This window comes from Gasterosteus aculeatus, chromosome X (assembly GCF_964276395.1).
Source record: "Gasterosteus aculeatus chromosome X, fGasAcu3.hap1.1, whole genome shotgun sequence".
In the NCBI taxonomy this organism is placed as follows: Eukaryota; Metazoa; Chordata; class Actinopteri; order Perciformes; family Gasterosteidae; genus Gasterosteus; species Gasterosteus aculeatus.
Window position 1 is genome coordinate 13,374,635 of NC_135698.1, and position 17,501 is coordinate 13,392,135.

The following is a 17,501-nucleotide window of genomic DNA, read 5'->3' on the forward strand; positions in this document are numbered from 1 at the left end:
GGAGATGAATATGACAGTTTGTTTTTGCCTAAAAGCCCCTTAATGTTGCACCAATATCAGGTACTAACTGAGGAAAACAGGAGGGCGACCACGTTCTTTGTGTTGGGCGGCTGTGCGTCTAACTTTTTTTTTTTTTTCCTCTTTGCACTGTGAGTGACACCTACCAGCAGACATCAACACGAAGGCGGAGAACAGGGCGATCTCATCCTCAGACAGGTGCATAGAACACAAGTTTTTCCCAAACTCGAAGACGGAGCTGATCAAGTCGTCACAGCCTGCCACAGCAAAGGACACAGAGAGAGGGCTTAGCACGAGGAAGACCAAAGAACAACATCCACCCTTGATCTTTATTGGGAGAGAGGCACACGGGGGAGAGGAGAGGAAGGGGGAGGAATGAAAAAGAGCGGCATGCTGACAGCACATGGGAGCGTCTTAAGCAGAGCAGGCAATGCTTTTACCGAGTTTTGCCTCCCAGACGAGTCACTTTTGGCAGTTGGGGTGGTGTTATGCAAGGCAAAATGAGGTCACTATTGAGGCTTTTAGTTAAATCAATTATCGGGGATACAGCGAGACAGGCGGATGCCGCTGCGGCTCGGGAAGCCCATCGCTCTGCCTAACGCGCCGCAGACCCCTCCGTGAGGAGCACACAGGACACTGGGAAGCTCTCTGAGTTGGGACGGATACACATGCACGATTGCACACACAATCGGGGAGATACACTGAAAGGCAAACTTACACCAGAATTTTTTAATGCTGCCGTGGGACATATTTACTTTAGAAATCCGAGAAACTCCACGGTGGAGAGTCTTGCTATTGTCACGGCAGTCAAACACGGGCGTTGTTTCCTTTCGCCTGGGATGTTTTATAGCAGACTATCACTGATGGTTTTGATAGCGCTACCCCCGAAGACACTGCGTCTGGCTTTATTTATTCCACAGTTACAGAAGCCATATGCAGCAGAGCCTCACTAACATCTCTGTTCTACCATAAATAACCATTGCAGAGACAGCGCTGCCAGGTGAGGCAGGGATGAGTGCTTAGTATACACGGCAGCATACAGATCCACACATGCCAACGTGTTCAAGCACGCACACGTATGTGCACGCACACACACATGCACACACACACACACTGTACTCACCTAATGATTTGAACACATCAGGTCCGGCATACTTTCCATCAAAATAGACGGTGTTGTTTTGCGAGTCAAAGGCACGGCACATTCTGACGAACACGACTTCCAAAGAGCCTACGGAGACAGACAGGAACAAGATGCGGAATCTGAGCGTTGTTTCTTTTCCCCCCCCCCAACAGTTACACATCAGTAAAGGATGCAAAACACACGGCCGTGCTTTGTGCTATTCTTCTACGACGTGAGTAGCACAACCACTTTGACACGAAGACGCCTGCCGTCAGAGGGAGAGAAAAAAAAAAAAAAAAACTCCTCTGCAGATGATAATATCATAGACAGAAGGCTATTCTCCCGTAATGACATGCCAGATAACAAATTGAGCTTCATTCAGTAGCGGCGGTGTTTCTTCATTCAACCTTTATTTAGCAAGATAGGTGGGGAATTTATTCTACCGTACAATGTTGTACCACTCTGGGGGAGTTGATAAGAGGATCACGGGAATGTAACAGAAGCCATTACTGCCTCTGAGGGAGATGCAACTGTTTTAAATGTCATGTCTGACAAGGGATCTCAGTCTTTATTTCATTATTCATATTGGCTGTGCTGATGTCAATAATACCCAAGGAAAGACCCAAGAGAGGTGCGCGTTTGCTGCATGTGTGCTCCGGCACCTGTATTTATGCGTAAATATAGTTCACCGTGTGCACACAGCCATCGCCGCGTTGAATATTCGCCAAGGCTGTCTCGTTGAGAGCAGTTTGAATAAGCAGACATCATGGGTGTCCGAGGAATGAGAGGGGAATGGCAGCAGTCATGATAGGTATTATCAAGAATGCATTGCTTATCTAATGCCGTGTCCGTCCCTGCTATGACCGGAATGAAAGAGAATAAAACACGGAGCGAACCAGGCGGAGAGAGGAAAGCGGCAGGGTGGGGGGTCTCCTCTCTGTGACACTGTCTGCGTGCGCGAAGAGGAGGAATTTGTGCAGTCAGGTCAGCTACGCTCTTGTGACAATGCCAGAGGAGAAGGGGGGGCGGGGGGGGGGGTGGGGGGGGTTGAGTTTGACGGCAACAGGCCATGTTGACAGGCTGTCATACCTGCTTTCAGCAGCACTATCTGATCGTTCTGACACAGCTCCATGAAGCCGTCGATGCGCTTGGCGAACTCCACCACATACTGAATGGCCTCTGTTATTTTGATAGCGCACAGCTGCCACATGACTTCCCGGGGCTGAGGACAGATAGGACAGAGGACAGAGAATGGGTTATCGGCTTTAAAACAATGGGTTCGATAACTGTCGCTGCTGCGGAGGGCCGGAAAAAGGCCCGGACGGGGTGGCGGTACCTTGCTCTGGTAGCTCTCCACCTCCTCCTGCAGGAAGGCCTGCCAGGTCATCTGCTGCAGCTCCTCCCTCAGGTACTGACATGTCTCCATGTGTGACTTGGAGATGTTCTGGGCCAGGTGCTCTGCAATGCAAGACGATCACGGTTGAGATGTGAATGTTACTCTGCACGGATGTGTGAAAGGGAAGCCCTCATTGGTGATATGCCACAATGTGCCACAGGAAAAGAAGATTTATTTACTGAGCCTTTGGAAAAGGAGGAGAGGCGGATACGCGTGGGCTTTTTTTTTTTTTTTTTGGGACTGGGAAAAGGCTTGTTGACATTTCCTTTCAATGCCTCCAGGAAGCTCATAACTTAAGATTGAGGCACAGCCAATCTAGTTATGACACACATGCGTGGCGAGGAGGAGGGGCGCCACGTTGCTCACTGAAACAAAGGTCACATTTTCTCTGAGAGAAATATTGAGTATAAGAATTTAAATGGTTTTGAAAACACATCTGTTAAAAGGAGTTCCTGGGCACAGGGGAGCCGAAAAAAAATGATTTCCCTCGACGCCTGCCCTGCTGGATCCTGATTGGCCCTAATTAATGGAAACTAATTACAAAAAAGAGGCTCTTTTAATGAGTGTTGGAGATGAGTCTCCAACCTCCTGCTATTTTAAGCAACCTTTGTGTCGTTTGCCCCACGGTTGAGTTACCCCCCCCTCCTCCATTTTGCTGTCTCTCCATCTCGCCCCCCTTCCCCCCCTTGCCTCCGTCCTGCCACTTACCTAGCTCAGCCATGGACACGGTGGGGGAGGTTTCTCCGTTGGTGAAGGAGCAGTAAGGGAAGAAGCCAGAACCGGGGGCAAAGTCGCAGATGGGCTCCGGCTTGATGCCGTTGATGTCCAGGCCTGACTGGTCAGGAGACGGCTGGATGTCCAGGTAGAAGCTGCTGACCGCCGAGTCCGGTTTGCTGCCGTCAGGGGTGTGACCGTCCATGTAGCCGCTGAGGTCGTCGTGGAGCTCGGTGAGGCCATTGGCTGAGAGGCCGTAGGTCGGCGTGAGCGGCTCCGCCTCTCCAGGCTGCTGCTGGTGGTCCCGCTGCTGCTGCTGCAGCCGGTGCTTCTGGACCTCAGCGTACAGGCTGTCCCGCTGCTTCTTCGACATGCGGCCGAACTTCACCGCTGTGGTTAGCGGGACAAAACACGTGTTACTCTCGAGTGAAGCATTGCATTACATCACAACACTGTGAAAGCCCAAGTTAGCTGAATAATTGTCTTATTAGTTACTTTACTGTACTTATTTTATTATTGAGGGATTACCAACATAAACAAACCTAATTTCATAATTTTATAGACACTAACAGATGACAGTTATGTTTAGAAAAAGCCCGGCTTTGGCTCTGCGAACAAATTTTATTATCTATCTGTCTATTATTTTATTACATTATTCGTTGGATTTCGACAACTATAACAAAAACACAATTCTTCCCGTCAGTCAAAATTTTTCAGATGAGAGAAAAGGATTGAGTTTTTTTGGGGGGAACATTAAATCCTTACTTACTATAAAATGTGTACGTTGTTCAGAGATCATTTAACAATTTATACCTTCACCCAGCAGTCCAAAGCACAAAGGTATGTTAAAGTCGCATCATGTGACCATCAGATAAAAAGACACCTGCTGCTTCGTTCTTCACAATACCGACGTACAGTAAAAGTGATCAACTTTTTTTAGTAGAAGCAAATCTCCACATTTGAGGGGGGAGGAATCACTAAGGAGATTATTAAAAAAAAAAAAAAAAAGGATAAACGGCTTCATGTGTGCAGAGGCAGAAGTGGGAAGTGACTAACAGCTTACCAGCCACTCAAACGTGAGACGTGCTAAGTCGCTGCCTCCTGTTTCAAGGTTTCCAGACTAACCACTGGTGGTGGAGATTGTGACTCCTTGGCCAGAGTTGTGGGTGCGTGGCAGTATGTCAGCCGGTCACAGTGTGTGTAAATGTGTGTGTGTGTGTTCTTGTCGAGGCCCAGTGGAAAGCGAGTGGAGCGGCGAGGAGGAGGAGGAGGAGGAGGGTGCGGGCAGATGGGCTCTGGTGTGTTGAGTGAAAGCAAGAGTCACCTTCGTCTGTCCTGAGTGTGTGCATATATATATACGTGTGCGTATATGTGCATGCGTCTGGGTACGCAAAGCCACTCATAAGTGCTAATGTTCATTCGTATGCATGAATATGCACGGCTGTGCGTAACTGAATTTAAGCAAAGTAATTAGCATAGAGAGACGGCCGTGTCTGTTCAGCCTTGTCTGTGTGAATTCCTGTGTGGGTTAAAAAAAAAAAAAAAAAAAAAGCACATAGATCTGCTTTGTTCCGATATTATCTTCTCAGCTCAGACTGGACTGGTCCAGTCTGGACCAGCCTGGCACAGCGAGAGCCCTCCCGCACACAATCCCCACCTGTGTGCTCCCATTACAGCGTCACAGCTGCAGCGGCGCTAATGACATCCTCTAACAACCTCCTATTTCATCAAACCTAGTTTCTATCACAGCAACAAATTAGTCCCGCAGACAAAGCACCTCACCTGCTACTGGCAGACAACACGGACTGACGTCTTAGCATGTGTTCATGTCATCATTTGCTTGGGACGTGTCTGTCGTGTCTCTTGGAGAATGAAGGAGTTCATTATCCGTGTGTTTGTACTCAAATGTCAGTAGTTAGTCACATGCCATCGGCGGTATGTGGGGGCCAGATGACAATAAAGACACATGACAGCAGCTTTAAGTTGCAACAGAGTTCTGATGTTGTTTTTCTGACACTTTCCGAAAATATTCCTCAAGACTCATCATTTTTGCCAAGAAATACTCAGATCACCAAGGACAAAGGACAGCTTAAGAAATTGCACTTAGTAGTTTACAAAAACAACGTTCTCTTCCTTTTTAATTTGCATTCGATTTTCTCATCCAGTCCTTCCTCATTTTTTTAATTCAAAATAAACTGATACATTCCTGCCTCGTTTGTCGTAATAAATACTGAGCCCTAAATAAACAATACCTTCATGAAATGTCATTGATCTTTTGATCCCCTGAGTGAGTAAATCCTTTCCCCTCTTGCCTGCCTTCACACGGAGGCCAGAGTCCACCAGTGTCCCCGAAGCAGCGCTCCAAACACACTCCAGCAGAGCACATTCTTGCCCACACAGGCGCTTGAACCTGAGCTCTTCACCTCCCCTGATTCAACATGCGCCCCCCCCCTCCCTCCCTCCCATTGCCGTGCCCGCCCACCTCTCCCATCAAGCACTCACCATCTCGTGACATCCCCACCGCCAGGCACTTCTGCAGCCGGCAGTGCTGGCAGCGGTTGCGGCTGGTGCGGTCGATCAGGCAGTTCTTCTGACGGGGGCAGGAGTAGGCCGCATTGCTCTGCTGACTCCTCCTGAAGAAGCCCTGAACAGAAAAGGGGCACGCAATCGCTTTGGGTCACTGGATGGGCCGCCGTGGGGAGGAGAACTGCTCTGGGACTGAAGGATCCGTTTCATTGGGGGTTTTAGTGCATATTTAGTGAATGTCATCAGCTGACTGGTAATGATTTACTGTCTTCCTGCTGCTGATAGTTTTATTTGATTTGCTATCAAACAGATTAGACAATACTGCTGCTGTTGGCTGTTGAATCGGCCGTTCAAATGGTGTTTTATTTCACCAGTGTGTGCAGCGTATGTTTGTGTGTTTGGGTAGGAACGATAACAGTGGATGCTATTTTTCTTCACTGGGGCTATTAGTGTTGATTAACGCAGCACCGGCATGTGCAGCGCGGACGGATCGCGAGCGCACACCGACTGGATTCCTCATCCTTTGACTTAATGAATCGATTCCAGCACATCATTAACATGCCCCACTCTTCTGTTCCATACACATATGTCTTAATTAGCTGCTCATTGGCTGTTTAATTACAAGAAAACAGCTGACAGCTGCCAAGTTGCTTTATAATGGAAGCCATTAAGGAAACAGGCTATAACTGCCAGTGACAAGCAGCACTCTTTAATAATGCTATGATTTATGGTCCAAACTTTTGTACTCGCACATATCATTAAAGGCCTCTCTGCTTTGGACTAATTAGCAATCATTAAAGATAGATTTCGGCAGTTTGTTCTTTCCTGTTTTGTTCCTTCCAGCTCCTGTTTGAGGGAGCTTAGCCAACCCGCTCGCGCTCTCTGTACACACACACACACACACGCACACACACAAACAGACAGACAGACGCAAACACACATGCAGGAGCAAACAGTAAAGGTGCAGGCTGGCTGAGGAATGCTAATGATGTGCCTGGTGACAAGCGCTGGGACAAGAATACACTCTAAGCACAAAATTCCATTCCTGTGAATGGCTGGCGCATTTGAAACAGTACAAAAGGCGCCTTCAATGGAAGCAACACTGTAGCAAACAGCCAACAATCTGCTATAATTCAAAGCGCTCTCCTTTTGATCATTTTATTTCAAGAAGAGCAAGCTGCAGCGGAAGCAAAAAAAAGAAAGAAGAAGGAAAGTGAAAAGACGTGTGTCCCTGGGAGGGAAAGGCAGAGCCAGGCAGACGGATGACTTTGTCCTACTAATTGCGCCTGCTGTGATGTCCTCTGTGGTGCTTGACCACTTTAATGATCGCTTTCTTTGTGTCTACACTTCGCAGTCCCTCTGCAAATCGCTGTAAAACTTCGGCAACATTTGGAAATGTTTTTCCTAGCGAGCAACTTTCGGTACCTCTTCAAATGTCTTACAGATATCATGCCCTCCCCTCCCCCCCCCACACACACACACCCTCACAATCAGTGCTTCCCATGACGGCTCCGGTCTCTTGATGCTCACCTTACAGCCTTCACATGTTATCACGCCGTAATGGATGCCTGATGATTTGTCTCCACAGATCTTGCAGGGAATTATTTCGATTTGAGCTGCAGGCAAGAAAAAAAAAAGAGAAATAAATCAACATTTTGCTGTCACAAGTCACAAGTGTACAACACCCTCGCCATGGATCCATGTTGGTACATGAAAGAGCCCTGTGCTTCTAAAAACATCTCATCCGGTGGCTTCTGAATCTTCCACTTCCACAGAGCATTAGCTGAATATTTACGTGTGTGTGTGTGTGTGTGTGTGTGTGTGTGTGTGTGTGACAGGAAGGAGGACATCTTAAACCAATGTAAACAAAATGTCAAATCGAACTTGTTTAAGGAAAAAGCCATCCATCCAAAAACCCCAGGCTCATCTAACATCACGAGGAGCCTCCACGAAGCCTCTAAAAACTTCAAAACCGCAACAACCCCGGGAGTGAGTCAACCGCGGCCACGAGGACTCAAAGCATGTCCACCGCAGTGGGAGGGGCCGCGCACGTCTGCTCGCGCTGAGAGTTGAAAGTGCTCTGCGGCCGCGGTGTCGTGCCGCTGACAGGCCTGTGATTTCACCCGCCACGGAGGACGAGGGACAGAGAAGGACGGCGCTCATCCATCGTTGGCCTCCTCCTCCTCCTCCTCCTCAGGAGCCGAGCGCACGGTGGAACACACAGACATCGGAGACGACAGAACCCCCAGCTCGGCTTTATTGTTGCAGCCACGGATGCTACGTCCCTTTTCCACCCCCTCTGTCCCTCTAGAGATCTCTATCATAGCCCCTCCTCCACATCCCCAACTTCGCAGTCCCACCATCCCAACTCACACGCTGCAGCGGCAGACAAACACCCTTATCTGATCTAAATCGAGGAAAGATCACCTCAGGATATTTTCGCACAATGTGGCGGCTTCCTGCAACCAGCCAATCAGAGCTAGTGGAGCTGTTGCAACATCAGCCGTTACCAATTAGGGGAGGAATACTATGGTATTGCTTTAATAAGATGCAGGAAAAAATGATAATTAAAAAAGTGGTGGTACATTTGATGTCAAAGAGTTACATCAGCCTTTCCCCTCCAGCAAAAGGCCCGACTGGGTCTTCACCAGACTCGAAGCTTCACATATCCCTCCTACACCTTAACAGCCAACCTCTTTAAACTAGTTTGATCAGATCAAAAGTTTTTCTGCTCAAATTCAATCCGAAGATCCCTAAAACCATTTTAATCATCTGCCTACGAGCTTGTAATGTGTCATGTGGATAATGTCCTTGTCCCTGAGGCGCGCCCGGGAGAGAGCCCCTTAACACAGAGCCCCTAATCCAGTAACCCCGCCGCCGCACTCCATTCATCCAGGAATCAGAGTCTGTTCTCCTCGCGCTGCTGGAGTCAACAACACCGGCCATGTTTACATGGAATTAGCCTACATTTTAGTAAAATGAACAAAAGGGAGTAGTGAACATGCACAATTAATTCTCCTCCAGACAACACCTCATGCGATTTGTGATTCTCACACACACACACACACACACACAATAGAGGGCATTGCACCTCGTCGGCCCGGATTAGAGTGAAATCCAGACAGGGGGCGGGGTTGCGACAACCTAAACGTAGAGGGTTAATTCATAATTAATCTATTGCTCACTGTGTACTGTGCCTCGTTACTTGGGTTAGGTCCATCTCTGTACGAGTGCACTCGATTGTTTGTTTTGGTGTTCTCCCTGCATGTGCATTAGCCGTACAATGCGTTTCAACTGCTATAGCGTCTTCAGCCTCATTACTTACGTAATTTGTTCTGACGTGCACTCACAACAACTGAAGCGTGCCGTAATTATGACTAGTTGTGGTTGCTGTGAGCTAGAGGCTGCATTGACAGACCCCGGCCATTGGGTGGCAGTCCAGGGCTGTGGCTGTGGTTGTCCTGCCAAGTTAAGCCAAGCTTCTTCCACCCACCCCATCCAGCCCACAGGCTTTTGGCTCTGAGCTCCAGCCTCTGATAGCTCCAGGCTTAGGACCCCCCCCCTCCCCCCGCCCCCACAGTATAGCCGTGAGATGCCTTCATCTCTCCCATAGAAGCGGAGCTGGCTGGGCTCTCGCTCAGGCCCGACAGAGGCTGTGCCACATCAGGTGAAGGCGGTGTAGGAGTAGAGACACGAGGGTGCCAGGGTGGGCGGGAGCAGGGGGAGACCCAGAGTGCACACAGCCCTCACCCGCTAACACCCTCTCACTCCCCGAATGCTCAGTGCACTCAACAGTAAAAAGGGTTTTGTCTCTGGAGCGGCAATTTCTTGTAAGAGAGAAGACCAGAGTCTGAACATAGGAGATATTTCCACACTAGGATAAGCTGCTTTCAAAAAAAAAAAAAGACATGGAGAGGGGTCAAGGAGAATAAATCCCCAGCAATGAAAAAAAGCAGATCAAGTACACCAAGAAGACCTCATCAGTCAATACGCGTATGTCTGTGTCCTCCTGCGTTACTGGTCATAGGGTCCCCCAAGCTAAACGTGGACACTGATGATGATTTAAACCGAATTAACGCTGGGAATCCTCGGTCAAACAAAAAGGCACGCGCTCCCAAGCACTCCCAATCTGGCAGTCAATATCTATTGACATGAGCTGCGGTGTTAACTGCCTCTTGTTGTGAAACAGGCAGCTGCCGACTTGCTTGAGCTTGACCAGCGCAGCAGCGCCACTGATCCCATTCACTGCGCCCGCCTGCCCGCCTGCCTCCCTCCCTCCATGCGCGCTTCCCTGCCAGCGAGCACTGCACTGTTTACGACATCAAAACCAGTCGACAGTGAGACGGGCGGCCATGCTAGAGCCCGTCCCAGCAGCCACCACGCTCCTCGCGGCACCCGAGATGGCCTCGGCACGCCGGCCACTTCAAAGACACCGAGACGCCGAGATTACGTGTGAATCGCACTGCAGCACAATCGAAGCACACTCATGGCGGCGAGGGCCGGGCGGCGGCTGGTGAGCGATTTCCTGCATGCAGCATTGCAGACCGTCGCGGGTGTGTTGGACAATGGGCATGGCAGAGCGAGGAGACAAGTCAAGCCCAATGCCACAGCTTGTTCTTTGTCCGTCTGTGGTTGAGCAGTTCAAGGGCACTGATTCACCACACCAGCGGGCCCTTTGAGGGGGATGACGTGTCACTCAGAGCACATGCACAATGGGGGCAGCAGAGGCTCTGCGTGTTCACCCGGTGCCCTTCAGCGTCTTCTCCACAGCCCCGAGATCAACCCACTGGTAAAAGCCCATGGAAGACCTGGGAACTGACGCTCCGATGTGAACGGCCAGAACGATTTACCAAAAGGGGCCACGTCTTAGTTCGAGCATCGCATAGAAAGCGACTGACAGAAAGAACACCGCAAATGTAGTATTGATTCATTAAATGCTATAAAGGATTCACAAGACATAATGAAACTGTGAAGCTGAGAAATAATGAATGGAAAACGCGGGGAAATATTTCAAAAATGTCACAACAGAGGAAAAAAACAACGATTAGTAGTTTGATGTTTAAACATCCACAGAATGACGATATAAATGATCATAATTGTATTGTTTTAATTTGAGATGTGGCATGCTGGTAAAACAAATATTATAAATAAAAAGCGGATATCCTCCAAGCTTGTGCAAACATGGAAAATCACCAGTCAAAATCTCCTGGCTGTCCACTGAACCCTTGGACTACTGACATAACGTTTAAGGATTACGATTATCCCTTACATTACAGACCCATGCCCAGGCCTCATAATGCGCAGAGCTTAACCCATTACTCGATTGGACCAATAAATCATTTTCTCATGGCCTGATGATTCATGATAGATATGTAGAATAAATGAGGTCTGAGATCGGGGCGTCTATATTCCCTTCTGTCTGCGCAAAGCCTCTCTTTTTTTTTCTCTCCATTGGCTCATTTACAAAGAAAGAAAGCATGTGAACCAGTTGGAGAGAAGAAACACATTCGCTTCCCTGCGCGCGTGTGAGCGAGTGTGTATTTGTGTGCGTCGGGCCGTGTTGTGTTGACAGCTGTCAATGACAGAGTGACGCAAGCCAGCGGGCTCATGTCAGAGATTATGTAAGGAATTGAACAGGGCACAGCGTTATGGGCAGATTAACAATTCTTGTCCGATCAAAAAAAAAAGACAAAAAAAAAAAAAGAAAACCCTCTGTTAATACAGCCCATGTCAAGAATATTTCTGCAACAAAACCAAACAAAAGCTTATGAGGGCACTCGCCTTCTCTCAGGACTGCACACATGGATCAACACGAAAACACCGGAGGCACGAAAACCGGCTGGCAAATGTGCAGCTATGGTGCAGCTATTCGTATCTGCCCATTCGGCGGTGGAGATCAGCTGACGGTTGGGAAAGAGCCTCCTTTAAACGGTTCCCCATGACAGTCAGATCTAACGGGGGGGGGGGGGAGACGACAGCCTAACAAGAGCTGGAATCACAATCCTGCCTCTTTTCTTCTGCCAGGGTTCTGCTGTCACGTGAAGTCGCACAACACAATACTTTTTTATTCCCATTTAAGCAGCAGAAGAAATGTTATTTGAACGCCAGCGGCAAAAGCAAAATGGTATAAATGCGTTATTTGTTTGGGGTTCGAAGGCTGCCGGCCTATCACCATAAAGCTCTTCTAACACTATTTGCAGGCGTGTAGCACAAAGAAAACACACGGCGCTGGGACAGAAATTCACCTGCAGACCGAAACTCTGTGTCATCACTTTAAAGCGCTTTCATCCAACCTACTGTATGAACACGCCAAAGTCATCAAAAAAAATATTCTGACCAAAGGGATTAGAGAAAGGAAAGACATAATTGACACATTTTGATCTATCTATGCTGCGTCTTGCTAATTCTCCCCCCCCGCAATCATTTAGCGGCCTAAGCTGTGATCCCCCTTCACTAGAGACCAGCTATATTTGAAGAGATATTTCCGTTTCAAGAGATGGGCTCTTAAAGTCTTTCCCTATTATTATTATAGCAGTGCAGTGACTCTCTTTAAGCTCAGGTCTGGACCGTTGCCCTCGGCGTTTTTTGGGATGAACTCCACTCTTTTTGTTTGTTTTCTGTGTGAGGCCTATTAATATTTCAACGCTGCCCAACTACAGTTGCCTGTAGAACACAGCAGTGCGTCTCTCTTCATGTCTCTCCCTGTATTTACTTGACTGTTTTATTGAAGTGCATTCTGACACCCTCTCCGAGGGGGGAGCGGGAGCAGGGAAGATGTATTCCCAAAACCGCAGCACAAGACATCTCTCTCTCCCTCTCTCCGTGTCGTCTCTCCACTGGCGTAACGGTAATTTGGGCACTAATTTATGTGCTGTTGTGGCAAAGATTGACGAGCTTCTTGACTGGGAGTCTGCGCGCTTGCACTCTGGGGGGGGGGGGGGACAACAAAAGCCCTGGTTTACCGAGCAGACGCGCGCCATGAAGGGTAGCGGCATTTTTTTCTCCGCCGTTCCTCTCCGCTCCGTTGTCTGCCCTACCTGAGCTCGGATCCCCCCCTCACCTGCCTGTATCTATCTTCCCCCACCTATTCCCTTCTTGTCTGTGACTGCGGTGACACGCACAGTTGTGCTGTGGACCGGAGGGCACGCCTCCTCCGTGGGTGCATGCAGGGCGTGCACGTGTGCCGGAAGGGAGAAAGGCTGGCGCTGTTTACTCCAATGGCAGCATGCAATCTGTAGACAGCACTCACTTATGCATTCTGCCATTCCCCGGTCGGTCAGGTAGGGTCAGGAGAGCTGAATGCAGACCAATCTGTGTTGCAGATGTTTACACGCTTTGCTAACTATTCAAACCATTTGGTTTGGGCCCTTTGTGAGTTTAAATTTGATACATCTTTTGATTAAGATGACACACATCATGGGGTCCAAGTTGCTTAGCTGGGTTGCTCGCGTATTGTTTGCTTTTACCGATGCAATGTGCAGCGAGGCATTGGGATGCACCGAAACTCGGAATCAGTGAGGCTGAAATCACATAGGACCGACGGATTGACTGGCACAGGAGCCGCTGCCGGAATTCTAAGATTCAGCGAAGGGTTATGTGACGCTTCTGAACCTTTAGTCTGACCACTTGAGCTAAGCAGGCAGCGGTTAAAGCCTCAATTGTGGTACAGTGCCTTAGTTAAGCACCTCTCAGCTCCTCATCTCCCTGCAGGGACAGCAGCCTTACTTGGCTCCTTTAGAAAAACACAGGAACATATAAATAATGAATCCACCAAAACATCCACTGCAATTACACGCAGAAAGCTTTACATAACAACAAAGAGCCTTGTTCAGTTGCACCAGGGAATGTGCCACTGCCACACTGTACAACTTCCTTCCTCCTTATAATTGCCGTATTAGTATGCATTTCTGTAAGACAACTAGGTTTCTGCTGTGGGTCTTTGAATAGGAATTTTCTACCGGTGCACACAAAGAAATCAAAACTTACGTCCATACAACTTCCTGCATTGTCTTTTTGCCAGAGGGGTGACTACGAGTATTTTTCCGTGTGCATTTTAGACCCTGCTTCAGTTATGGTAGATAATGGGGTAGAGTGTAAAGGGAGGAGGGGGGGTGGGGGGGGTAAAGAGAAGGGATGCTGGAGGTCCCATCTCATGCTGCTGCGGAGGGTCAGTGGGTCAGAGGCACGCAGCCAGAACACACATGGAGAGCAGGCTGAATAGTTCAGCTGACAGTAATTGTCCCTCTGTGGTCTCCTTAGGAAAACATGTTCCCAGACAATGCCGACCGGCTGCACGGGCCAGATAGTAATCATGATCTTGATTTGCTCCATCGAAGAGGGAAGCTCAGTGTAAGCCTGCAGTTATGGCGCGAGTCACTGTTTCCATTGGAGTTGACATCGGCTGAAGCCAGCGCGGGCCAGCACATCCATTAATAAATCAAGTGATGAGCTTTATTCCAAAACATTTGAGATCAATTGGAGGACCTAAAAAACAATGATCATTTAATAGCTCTATACAAAACAAGAAAATACAGAGGGCTCAGTATAAAGTACAGTATGTGTACATAAAAAGTTCTCCTTTCGAAATTCATTTCGATGGAAATTAACATTCAGGGTAAAATATGCCCAGAAACCTTATAACAAAACAGATCCCTTAAGCTACGTCTTCATTTAGCTACCCTTTCCTGCAGCCTGTTTATGTTTGTTATATATACCTTTGTAATCCCAACATTAAAAAGTCAGTCTCCAAACCATGAGCAGGTTACTGTCTACGAGTTTCACGAACGCTGCACACGGCCTCACGGTTGCTCAACAGTATTCTTTACGGCTGAGCTGATGAGCACTTTTAGCAGCACCTCTAACATTCTACTTGAAGGTCTTCGGTTTTCATCAGCTGAAAAAGAGCAGGCAAGGACAGGGAAGATGAATGACATCAACGGCCAGCCGATACTACCAGGGACGCGTTATTGAGACAAATGAGCCTTGTTACATTAGCTCGGGATACTGAATCCGGCTGCTCAAAGATCCAGAGCTTGATAGAGCTGAAACCAGAAGCAGCCAACCTTTCTACAGGCTTCGGTTTTTACCTGCAGCTACTTACATATTGATATATAGTCACTGCATATGAACCCTTTGTGCAGTAAAAAGTATTTGGGAAATCATTCCAATTACCTTTCAAATTGTCCCCAAACGTGTCTCAAACGTTGCGGTCTTCACAAATTACCAGCACACAAGAATAACCATGACAAAGTTCTGCTCGTACTGTGTGGGAGCTGCTTAGCAACCCCACTCTCCGACAGTTGTAGCAAACCGTATGAAAGGCATTCCTAGACGACAGGGGTGCACGAGGAGCGTCTGCTGCCACACAGAGTTCACAGACTGCTTACAGCGTGCGAGGCACATTCCCCCTCCACTGCTGTTTTCATAGTCCTACAAACACTGGCCTGGTTTGGTTTGACGTGGCAGGATTAAGCAGCCATGTGCAAAGCGAGCTTCACCTCCTTGCACGCTTTTGCACACGATGGATGGCCCGAGCGCTCACCGCTACCTTTTGGTGCACAAGCTTGCCGGAGTGCCGGTGAATGCGCCGCGGGGCTCTAATCCCAGGCACAAAAACAAGTTGGCAAGATTAATGATTGCATAAACACGTCCCAAAAGCCCTGAAATAACAAGCGTCTCTTCCTGCAGCCGTGGTGAAGGCTCCGAGAGTCAGCTGACAGCCGGTACGTCCCTCTCTCCTCTGCTGCCGCCTCACGGCCGCCAGGAATCGGATTTGCAACACTGCAGTGGGAGGGAACTTCTAAGTGGGAGCAGGACGTGGGCTCCTTCACAGTTCCTCAGCTCCTCACCAAAGCTGGTAGACAGCACGTCTGGCCCTCGGCGGCCTGTCACAAAGCCCCTTATGTCCGGGACCATAATGAAGATGGCAGGATTGGAACAAAGTGGAGTCAGTGCAGTTTTGCATGAAGCTGTCAACCTGTTACCTCATTATACGATCCAAAACAATATCCTCTTTGTATTGTAAAAGAAGACAGTGAAGTAGACCTCTAGGAGGACATTAGCAGTGTGTAATTATCCCAACCACAACAGAGAAACAAAGGCCATTAAAAGGACATTAGGAACACGGACCGTCCTCTCACCCCTGGTCTGCGACTGTGAGACGAGCTGCTTATTGGGGAGGGGGAAGTAGTGGAGACAGGGAGAGATCAACTGGGAGAAAGAAGGGAGAGAGAGAGAGAGCGAGAGAGCGCGCTGCAGTGCAGTCCACTGGTCCAGGGCAGGGGAGCGTGGGACGTTCAGATGAAGTGGGAGGCCCCTCTCTAGGAGGTTGCTCCTCAGCATGAAGGCAGAGGCAGCACCCGCCTAATGAGGGGTGAAGTGGAGCCCCTTGTGGGACCCCCTCAGGCACATTCATTAGTAGATGAAAAAGTGTTTCCTGCGGCAGAGCAAGTGCCTGCCTCGGCTCGGACATGTTTAATTTACGGCCATATGAAAACACAAGGCCACAATGGCCAGGTCCCGTATTGTTGTTGTGGAGGCGCAACAACACACAGAGCCACAGCACAAGTGAAATATATATGGATTGGTTCTTGGAAAGGTTTACGGTTTTTTAATCTTCCAACATTGAGATTATTGAAAGGTCAAGTGCACTGATACTTCCAACTATGAGCAAAAAGTCTGTTGCAGACAGGCTATTAAGGAGAAAATGTGTGGCTTATCATGCATTTTATTCCCTTCAATGCATTGCATGTTGTTGCATCTTTTCAGCTGCAGGCAAAAATAATAGATTCATTTAGCCAGTGGTGGTTTGTGGAAGGGAACCAAGGATTATGGTAATGCAGCACGGAACGCTGCAAGCCAAATACAGTGAAAGAGAACTTGCTGCAGTAAGAGACACAAAAAGAATATCCGAGAGGTTAATTCATCTGATTGCAGAAATCAGCATTCACAAAATGCATCTTGAAAATCTCCTATCGCACAAGGTATGCTGTTTGCAAAGACAATAGAATAAACCGTGCGTCTTCCCTTTCACTGTATGAATAAGGGCATTAGGAGGTAACAATCTATGGTGCTGCCGCCGCTTCTCACAGCCGCTTATTCTTGTTCCTCATGAATCCTCACATTTATTAAGGCTGTCTTCTTGCCTTCTTAGATACGTATAACCAATCTCCTGTAATTAGCAACTGCTAACCTTTGGGGTGCTAATCCTCCATGAATTGTGGATTTGTACATCAAAGCCCACACTCTCCCATATAGCTGGTGCTTGAAATTACACTCGATTTGAAACCTGCAATTATTTGTATAGCATGGATGCAAACAGTCTCCTCTTTTATGTCTCAGAGAATCCCGTGGGTTTGCAGTAAAGAATCCTTAATCCACTCCAGTGGAATCCAAATATAGAGTTGACACACTGGCTCTCTAGAATTTAGATGCACAGCCAAGGCCTGTGCATGTGCGGCGGAGAAAGCTTCCCTCGCTCTCATATAGACTAGATTTCTTCAATGGCTTAGATGCATCACGTGAGAGGCCAAAGGGGGGGGGGGAATGCCCACGGGGATCACAACCACACTAACCGCGCACGGCTACGCTCTAAGTTGTGCTCTTGTCCTTTTCACAAGCAATAACTGAAAGTTGATTAAATAATCAATGGTCTTGCCCCTTTGGTTAACGTAATCACATGTCCGCGGCCCCCGCCGACAGGGAGGATGCCCAGCTGTCTTCAGC

The 17,501-nt window shown here is 48.4% G+C and overlaps 1 protein-coding gene across 2 annotated transcripts in view; it reads right to left on the reverse strand.

Annotated features, from left to right (window-relative positions):
• LOC120809462 (nuclear receptor ROR-alpha A) overlaps positions 1-17,501 on the reverse strand; it is a 152,326-nt gene that overhangs the window by 3,017 nt on the left and 131,808 nt on the right. For both annotated transcript variants that reach the window (XM_040163283.2, XM_078082816.1), the window contains 7 exons: positions 7,308-7,393; positions 5,754-5,895; positions 3,246-3,641; positions 2,478-2,599; positions 2,231-2,363; positions 1,142-1,249; positions 165-275 (listed from right to left, as the gene is read on the reverse strand). In XM_040163283.2, coding sequence (XP_040019217.2) covers positions 165-275; positions 1,142-1,249; positions 2,231-2,363; positions 2,478-2,599; positions 3,246-3,641; positions 5,754-5,895; positions 7,308-7,393 — 1,098 coding nt within the window. The remainder of the gene's footprint in view (positions 1-164; positions 276-1,141; positions 1,250-2,230; positions 2,364-2,477; positions 2,600-3,245; positions 3,642-5,753; positions 5,896-7,307; positions 7,394-17,501) is intronic.